Here is a 9,287-nt window from a genome sequence, read left to right on the forward strand (position 1 = left end):
TCCAATCTCAGGATTGAACAAAAAGGAATTTCTCCTAACTATATTTATACATTTCAAGGAGAAAGGCAATAAATGGAGTGAAAATATCCGTCATGATATTTTTATCTGAATCTAAATTCTCAGAGCTTTTAAGCTCACAAGTCTTATGGGACTTAAAAGTCCCATAAGACTTGTTTGACAACCATCGCAGAGAATTTAAATTTGGTTCTTGCAAGTGGAATGGGTCAAAGATAGTCTGTAATGGCATCAGAGTCCACGTTGAATGTTTATTAACTTTCAATGCACACATTTTAAGGATATATTAAAACTGTACACTGTACGCCAAAAGAAGACAGGATAATATTGCTCCTACACCACATTAACTGGGAAAATGATAATCACAAAATTTAACTCAAAGTATAAAATCTAGATATATATTACAAGCAGTCAGTTAACACTTAAACTATTTAGATCTAGGAGGATGTGAAAGCCTGTGAAAGTCAGTCTACTTCATACCCCTGTACAGTTCATTGATTTCAAGACTGGTTTCCATCAAAATTGAAGCCTGGTGTCCCACTCCTGCATTGTGAATGTTCCCAATAGAAAAATGCAATGCAACATAAATCAATATGACTTCTTAACCCTTTCACTCCCATGAGTGACCACAGAAGAATTTCTACTTACAATATCAATACAATGTCAACCAGTTAAGTGAAGAGAATAAAGAAAAATATCAATTTGGGGTCAATTAGTTGATCCAATACTAAATTCTCTGGACTAACATTACATGAATTGTATGGTTGACAGTAAGGAGAATTACAATCTGATCTGAGAGTTAAAGGGTTAATGAGAGAAAGAGGTGTGAGGCTGGTTACATCACAGGATGCAGTGATACTGCTAAGCAAGACCCAAACCCATGGTGTCATTAGTCAAAGCCCTGTCAGTGTCATATTCATTCAGTCTACTTTTTCATGATGGAGATTGAAAAAAGGTTTCTAGAGCATTCATCAATTCTACCATTCAGCCCTTACACTATTATTTTTTCAATTATCTCGACTGGCATCTACACACTTCAACTCTTACAGCACCAACTGAAAGAGATTGATTTCATATCATACTAAGAAATTTTTGGTGTGTGACCATTATGTTGAGTCTCTAGAACCTTTAAACTTCTATGAGTGACAGACACAGAATTTCTCCGTGCAATATTAATACAATATCAAGCAGACAGGAGATAGGAATAAAAAAAATTATATGGTGATAATAAGTTCATTCAATATAAAATTATCTAGTAAACAGTAACAGTACAACACTTGTATGGCAGACAGTAAGGAAAATTACTAATGAGATCTTGGGAGTGAAAGGGTTACTCATAATTTCCTGTCAAATGAGAAGGTAGTGGGATCAATCTCACAGCTTGGTCTACTTTCTTTTCAAACCACAAGAATGCTAAATCCTCTGATTTTTTACCTCTCAATTACAATAGGAAAATAAATTACAATGAAAACCTTTGGTACAGTAAGTTTTTAACAGAGTGCAGAACATTACCCTGTCAGTTGTCCACTACAAATTAATCTGGTCTAAAATGAAATTACTTATGACAAGTATCTACAGTAACTACTGAACAGAGCAGAAGGAACTCTTGGTTTGGGATGGTGTTGCTCTTGAAGGCATTTCATGATTTCCATACTGTATGATGTCAGCCTTAATGACTCTCTGTATGTTAAGACCAGTGTCAAGGAAAATGGCAAACCACAACTCCTCATTCAGCCTAACACTCAACATAAAAACCATGCAACTGGAGACTTAAGCAAGAAAAGCTAATGGTAGCTTCAGGCATTTGCAGTCACAAATTAAAAGTTCTGTCTATGACAATATGGCTAGACTGATTTCAAGTTCAATACTGTCAAACTAAAATATGAACATAAATTATAATCCAAGCAACATGGAAGAAACAGCTGAACAACAGCTGTGTGACAAATCAACAAGCACAAGGAAAACCAATGAAAATGGGAGCAGAAATGAAATAAAACTACCAAGGGTGAAACACATTCTTACCAATTGTCCTCTCAATACACCTAAATGATAAAAACATACTGGAAACTGTAATAAAATATTGCAAAGACTATAAGATTATATTATTTGTTGGCCACATAACACACAGACAATACACAAGGTTCTGAAATGTGACCAGATGGTAACATCACTAAATCCTAATCTAACAAACAGTTACCCTTATGATCTACCAATCTTCATAAGTATTTAATGGACATAATACATTTGCACAACAGTTTTTAAAGGATACAGATTGTTGCTCCATTTCATTCTTTGTTAGCCGTATTCCTAATACTTCTGCAGCTATTTTTTGAAAGCAGAGGCTGATCTGTATATAATAAAGTACAATGTTTACTGTCATCACACTTGTGACACTCAGTTCTGAAAACAGCATAAAATCAATTTCAATGGGCATAACATTTTAACTTTGATTTTTATTTTTTTATACAGAGCAACTAACCTGGTCTGCTGTCTTGGCAGATACGTAGTAACTAAAAACAAAAATAACAGTACCGAAAAATTCAATTTCCACTACAACATTAAACGACCTCACTTCCCCTGTGCCCAGGTTAAATGCTGGATGCACATCAGCATTAAAATGATGAAAAAAACTAAAAAACCACTAGTAAACTAGGAGAGAGGACAGAGTGAAACCCCCTGATACGTCCAGAGTTCTTACCTGGACAACCCATATGCGCCTGAGCAAATTTCCCCTGTTTGTGTCGATCTTGACCACTCTAGATGCTCCAGTCCACTAAAGAGATGGTAAAAAATGTCAGAGGAACAAAATTCCTGATCGTGCTCCTGTCTTTAACCCATGGACCCAACAGAGTGCACGAACATCGAAAGTCTCCTCACAAGATCACCCATGAATTGCACGTTGCGGATCAAATATACGGGAAACAATAACCACAAAACCAGTCCTTGATCTTTCAACAAAGTCTCCTTAAAGCAACTTAGAATTGCTATAGAAGATATTTATGGTAGAAGTTTCCTAGTCATATGTTTGTGTGTAAAGGGTTAACTTGTAACTGGAAGTGTGATAACATACATTACCAAATCAGTACACGAAAGTAACAAATTGGCTATCTATAGGCAAACATAATTAGAAATTATAAACAATGGCTGTTAAATCATTGATCTCACAACTTAAAGTCGTCACTTGTCAATTTGCAAAGTCAATGTGTCAGTTGAGTTTTATGATGTTTTGACAGCTGTACTGTTGCTCTTTGTCACGGGTCCTGATGATAATAGGCAGTAGAAAAGTTCAAAAAATTAAATAAATGTTTAGTCCACAAGCAAAAAAAGAAAAGTCACCGCCAAAAAAAAAAAAATGCCAAGTAACAGAAAGAATTTTTTGCATCCCTGTTAATCAAGAGGGCTCAGACCAAAACAAAACTTAACTGGGATATTCTCCATAGCAGCTTGATTACTCTCCTTCGAAGTAATCAGAGTATTAGGCAAAGAATGTCTGTGATTGTCAAGTGGTCCACTTATGACTAATCACTGATGGTGGCTCTTAATTGTGTGGCAGATAAAAATATTAATTTCTCATTCACACGACTGAGAATGAACAAACACATGTCTCGTTTGTATATCCCAAATAACTCCAACAAAACCATTACATGACTTACCCTTTATTAGCTAACAAGTGCTATATGATGTAATCGAGAGCCATCCTTTCTCACAAAGGGCTTTTTGCACAGTATCACACCATTCTTCAAGGTTATCAAAACTATCCTGGTGTGTTACGTCATCCACCAGAGTAGCACAGCCGACAGAAGAATAGCACCATGACAAGTTAGATGATAGATAATGATGATGACGATGATGATGATGCCGATGAAGACGAACGACGACGACAATGATGACAACGACAAATGCGATGATGATGATGATATAATACTGATTATATAGTAATATTTTAACAGTGGACAATCCATGCGTTGCTCCTCATGTCAATTGTTTCCAGGTCTAATTGAAATTTGGAAATGTAAAAATGGTAAATTTAAAAAATGTGGAGGGACCCGGAGAAAAGCCAACTTTGAGTACAGGACAACAGAAACACAACAACCGCAACTCATAAGTGGCCCCGTGTTTGAGAGTGAATCCATGCCACGGTGGTGAGAGGTGAGTGCTCCCCATCACTGTGTCATCTCCACTCACCACCAGATATTATTCCCACAGACAAGAAGTTTCTAATCAGTTCACACAGTATATAACCCATGTGGGATGTCAGGAAACATTCACTGTGGATCTTATGCTGGTAAACCAATAGAAATTGTTGGCTATGGCTTTTATTGGCACATCTCTAAATGTTTCAATGTTCTATGAGTTGACTGATGCAATCAATGATGGTTTTTTGACCAATCATGGTGCTCCTGTTTTTTACCCTTTATGGTGGCCAATTTATGTCTTCAACTCAGTTGTTAACACTTAATTACCTGCTATACTCTCCCACCGATGCAGCACCACATTTTCCTTAGAAACTAACCCCCGTTTGTATTGCTCATGTTAGTATATTGGTTATTCCAAGAATGTGAAATAAATCCTCCTTACTGACTACCAGCCATTTAGCACTTATCATAATTGTTTATCTCATCAGTCATGGTAGTAAATTATTTGGTTCTTTTATGGGTTATTTTATGGTTTAGATTTTGAGACGGACATCTATCAGAAACTACATTTAAGCCTACCTTCTTACAGTTCTACCAACAAAAAACCTAAATTAACCAAGTGTATAATACATATGATTTTATTTCTCTTTTCTCCTGACCCTAATAGACTTAAATTGGAATCACTCAATACCACTTTAGGGTAATGAACTTTGAATGATAAATACATCAATAGAAAGTTTTTTCTTTTCAATTCATCTCCTATGCCTTTGCTTGCTTTATCATACTTACATGAGCGCCATAAATATATTTGTCTAACATTTTTCCACCGAGGGTTTGGCCTCCATATCAACCAATACGTGTACGTGACGTGGGACCATTCGCCTAAAAAAAGCAGCATAGGTCAATAATGTGTGAAAAATGACTGTGATAAAGCCGAAGCAATAGCACCTGTTCTACAACAGATTTCAAGTTTCGAAACGTAACTTGTAAAAACAGCTTCTTCCCAGAAAAGAAATCCTTTCCTAGTGTCGGTTTGTAAGCTTTGTCAAACGGTTCTCCTGAGAAATATCTTGACACAGAGTGATGTCTGCAAAGAAAGAGTATCACAACTAGCCTTTATTTAAGGGAATTTTCAGCCCACTTTTAAACCAAATTCTCTAATATAATCCGAATTAGAGGCTTCGAAACGGACTGAAAAATGATCCCTGAACTCCATTATTACCCTTACCATTGCCCGATGCACCATCACCTAAAAGAACAAACTTAAGCTGATGGTCTGTTGGTCTTTTCCTCATCAGAATCGTCATTTTTTTCAGTTTTTTCAAAAGCTGATTTAACCGAGTTTGATACCATGAATATTGTGGATCCATTTTGCTTCCGATGGACTTGGTTTGTAGTGACGTCACGGTAACAAAATCCATGTACAACATTGCCGTGGGCTCAAACGATTTGCGTAGACACAATGGCGGCAATGGTGTAAGTTTAGGGTGATTTGGGTATTTTTTTAAGTTATATTTTTGTATAATTGTAATTGTATAGTTTATTGTCAATTGAAAGTTTAAATGATTTTACGATTGTATCAATTTACGGAACCATCGACAAATGAAAAAGAGAAAAAAAAAATCGTGGTAAGCTTTTCCCGCACAGTCCTGCATACTTCATTATCCACACAATTCTTGGATAAATAAGACACTTGCGGAGACAAATTATTAGATGGTTTAATTGCCTTTGTTGACTACAGCTTTGAGAAGAATAGATGGACGTATAGGGAACTCTTTCCCAAAGTCTGTTATAGATATTAATGACCATTTTTGTAGCCCTTGTGTTGTAGCTTGTTCTTGCAAGCCAACAAATATTATGAATGAATTTATATGGAAGTTTACCTTCCAGCTTTTTGCAAGAATGCTGCATTTAAACCCTTTCACTCCCAAAGTGTCATTATTAATTCTGGAATCGTGGTGTTTGATCTACTGATAATCCCTTCATAATTTTTCTTTTAATTCTCATCACATTGGTTGCTTGATATTGTATTGATATTGTGAGGAGAAATTCAATCTTTGTTCACGTCATGGTGGGGAGTTGAAGGGTGAGACTTTCTCTATATTTTTTAAACAACCCGATATTGAAAATCCATGGCAAATTAACACAGTGCACAATATTGTTTTTATTGCATGCACTAACCTTTATTTTTTCAGACACATTTGGTTTTTTCTGTCCCTCTGTGGAATTTAATTAACTTATTATAAACATGGCACTTGGCACACTGCGGACAAGAAAGCTTTCCTAGTCTGGCGTACAATCAGTCAACTGTGCCTCTGGGAATCACATTGTAACACTTTACTCTCCTCCATAACTTTGAGGATAAGTGTAATAAGAGTGGTGCGTTTGTCAACAGAACAGGAACAGAATCCAGTAGAAGCCCAGTTGGTTGCTCTTCTTGGGGCTGGAATAGTGCACAAATAAGCATCTGGCTAAATACAGCGAAATATGTGAAAAAATAAAATGCTTTGACACCATCATGATTCCTGCAACCCCATACAACCCTTTCCTTTGCGCTTAAACCGAGTCAAAGAGATCAGTCTGGAACTTGTGGAAATACTAGAGGAAATGAATTCAAATAAAAACAGTCCATTTATACTTTTATGCCTTCAGTATGGGAGGGTTCAATGTTGGCCACATTTATTAGATAAGCTATATCTATCCCAGGGCAGAGGCATTTTAAATCCATCAATTATCATTGGTTTGCATATTTTACCGTTTGCGCCCCATTTTCCTGGTTGGCATAGTGTCAACTAAGAAGGGTATACAGTCCACAATTTTAGAAACCATTAGCCAAAATCCATCCTCATGATAAAGGGCTGTGCTGTGGTGGGTGGGCTATAAGGAACTGTGTAATTGTCCACGGGAGCAGGATTTTGTTTGTTCTCTTAAATTGGCAATTAAACAACAACTTATATACCGAAGAACAACTGCCATATCCTACCCCTCCGTATGGTTGTACCTGAGTTGTTCCTTTTCCTGAATAGCAGCTGATCCTTTAGATTCCTGAACTGAGAGATGGTTGGGTTTTCCATTGAGCCACACAAAAAGAAAGGGATTAAGGTTTTTGAAAAGTGCTGGGGGAAGTGGTCGAGAAGGGGTCATGTGCAAAGCCACCTTATAGGAATTATCCTGAGGAATACTGTGAGCAAAGGCAACTACCTGTTGACCTGACTATTGGTAATGAAACAAGTATTTTCACCTCAGGAATTTCGGTAAGCTATACTAACGCGCTTACAAATACAGGACTTTGTGAAGTCTGTTTACTACAAACTTGAACTTATAAAATAATACGATGCATTCATATCAAATTTGCTTGTATCGGGCTTGCAAAGTTGGAAATGTAATGGTAAGGAAACAAATATTATGAACTGTTTAGAACTGTTTTTTAAAAGAAATTTTGAGACCTTATCAGCAGTGGTAAGGACCTTGCCAGCAATTTTGAGGTGGGGCTTTGACCAAGCCGTCCATTTGTCAGCTTAAGTGGCTGATTCGTGTTACTCTCATGTGCGGAGAGTGTGTAAATTTATTTTACTCAGTTTTTTGAGGCCTTAGATTAATGATGCAGGAAAAAATTGTTGCTTTCAGCTGTCTGTTTGTTTTTTTTTGGGTCAGCTGAGTGTGTTTTCTTTGTGTCAGAACGTTAGGGGAAACCATTTTTCGTTTTTCAGCTTACCCATCTCCGTTGGTATCGCACGATCACCCGCCACAGGCTACCACACAGGAGATTGCTTTGACACGATCGCAACCCCCTCCCCTCTCCCCTTCGCCATCCTTGGAACAAATGGAACATTGTATACCATGAGAGGATACAGAAGAGGTTGTTTTTTCAGCTTCCATAGGTATGATGTTCAGTTATATAGTATCTATGAGTAAAATTTGTAATAGGTAATTAAATATTGATGAGATAATTAAAAACTTATAACCATATGGATGAAAGGGTTTTTACCGTATTGGTTAAAAGTAAAGAGAAAAGGTGGAAAGAGTTGCAAGGAAATCTTGGGTCTGAAGAACCTTATTTTAGCAGTTTCACGTTGAGGAACATAGATTACAATGTATATTTGCTACAGGTTGTATTGGAAGTGCGTGATAAAAATAAAAGCTGCTACATTTTATTTTTGTGATTTAAGTTATCTTTCCTAACTAATTTTTTTTCGTATTTTAATATTCAGAACAAAAGGGCAAACAGCTTCATAAAGAATATTTGATTTGTATCAATTATTTGTTCAATTTCAATTTACAATTACACATTAAGACAGACTTTAAATGCAGTTTTTCATTGTTTTCATTTTGTTAGATGAATTTGAAATATATATCAATAAGATAAATCAATTTTATGAGAAAAAACAGCCTTCAGATTTCTATTGTTGTGACTGATTATGTCAATTCAGCCATCTATACCAATTTTAGGGCCGTGTGTCGTCAAACTTATGGAAAACTGAGTTTTATTGTGTCGGTCAAACTTGTATCTAGATTGCAATCTGAAATTTGTATTTGGTAAGCTTGCGATACGCTAGAAGAATTATTAGTAGAAAATTACTGAATCTTAGTGGCAGAATGTTATTTTCTTCCCGCTCCTTTATGACATGTTACTGACAAAATTTTTCTTTCATCGACCTCTGATTAAAAGTGGAAAAAAAGAAAAGAAAACCATACATACACAATGAAACTTTATTGCTGTAAATCTTTCTCTTTGTGTCCCTCTGGTTAACATCAATTAATTTTAGCTTCCCACATTTCATATTAGAGTTGGTTATTGAATGTTTCTTTTGCGGCCATATTTCGATTACAACCTACACTTAGTTAAGTTTAAAAATTGACAGATAAATCTATTTAATGTTTCATGCAGAATATCTATCAATAAACCTTATAATAGAAATATAAAAAAAACGCTGATCACTTTAAGATGGTAATTTTGAAAATTAATTCTGTTTTGTTTCGGGAAAAACTTAATTTCTAATTGTAAAACCTGTCACGCCTGATTCGTCAATGTTTAAAATAAAGCTAATATCGACATCATCGAGACGTAATTCGACTATCTCCTTATAATTTAATATTTTGATGTAAGCGCTACAGGTGGCAGTGTGCAGCTCAGGT

General features: G+C 35.9%; 2 protein-coding genes across 2 annotated transcripts; one reads left to right on the top strand and one right to left on the bottom strand.

Annotated features, from left to right (window-relative positions):
• Window positions 1-246: 246 nt before the first annotated feature.
• On the bottom strand, window positions 247-5,458 carry LOC131785466 (ras-related protein Rab-28). The gene is made up of 6 exons (XM_066173177.1): window positions 5,380-5,458; window positions 5,009-5,033; window positions 2,714-2,788; window positions 2,495-2,525; window positions 2,285-2,362; window positions 247-1,695 (listed from the first exon to the last, which is right to left on the bottom strand). The coding sequence occupies exons 1-6, from the start codon at window positions 5,456-5,458 to the stop codon at window positions 1,597-1,599; spliced, it is 387 nt and encodes a 128-aa protein (XP_066029274.1). The 3' UTR covers window positions 247-1,596.
• A 73-nt stretch (window positions 5,459-5,531) lies between these two features.
• LOC131785506 (uncharacterized) lies at window positions 5,532-7,173 on the top strand. The gene is given in 9 exon segments (XM_066173223.1): window positions 5,532-5,625; window positions 6,455-6,489; window positions 6,491-6,608; window positions 6,611-6,699; window positions 6,702-6,791; window positions 6,793-6,828; window positions 6,830-6,883; window positions 6,885-6,941; window positions 6,943-7,173. Coding segments are annotated over 9 exon segments (804 nt in total).
• Window positions 7,174-9,287: the final 2,114 nt, after the last annotated feature.

This window comes from Pocillopora verrucosa, chromosome 1 (genome assembly GCF_036669915.1).
Source record: "Pocillopora verrucosa isolate sample1 chromosome 1, ASM3666991v2, whole genome shotgun sequence".
Lineage (NCBI taxonomy): Eukaryota > Metazoa > Cnidaria > Anthozoa > Scleractinia > Pocilloporidae > Pocillopora > Pocillopora verrucosa.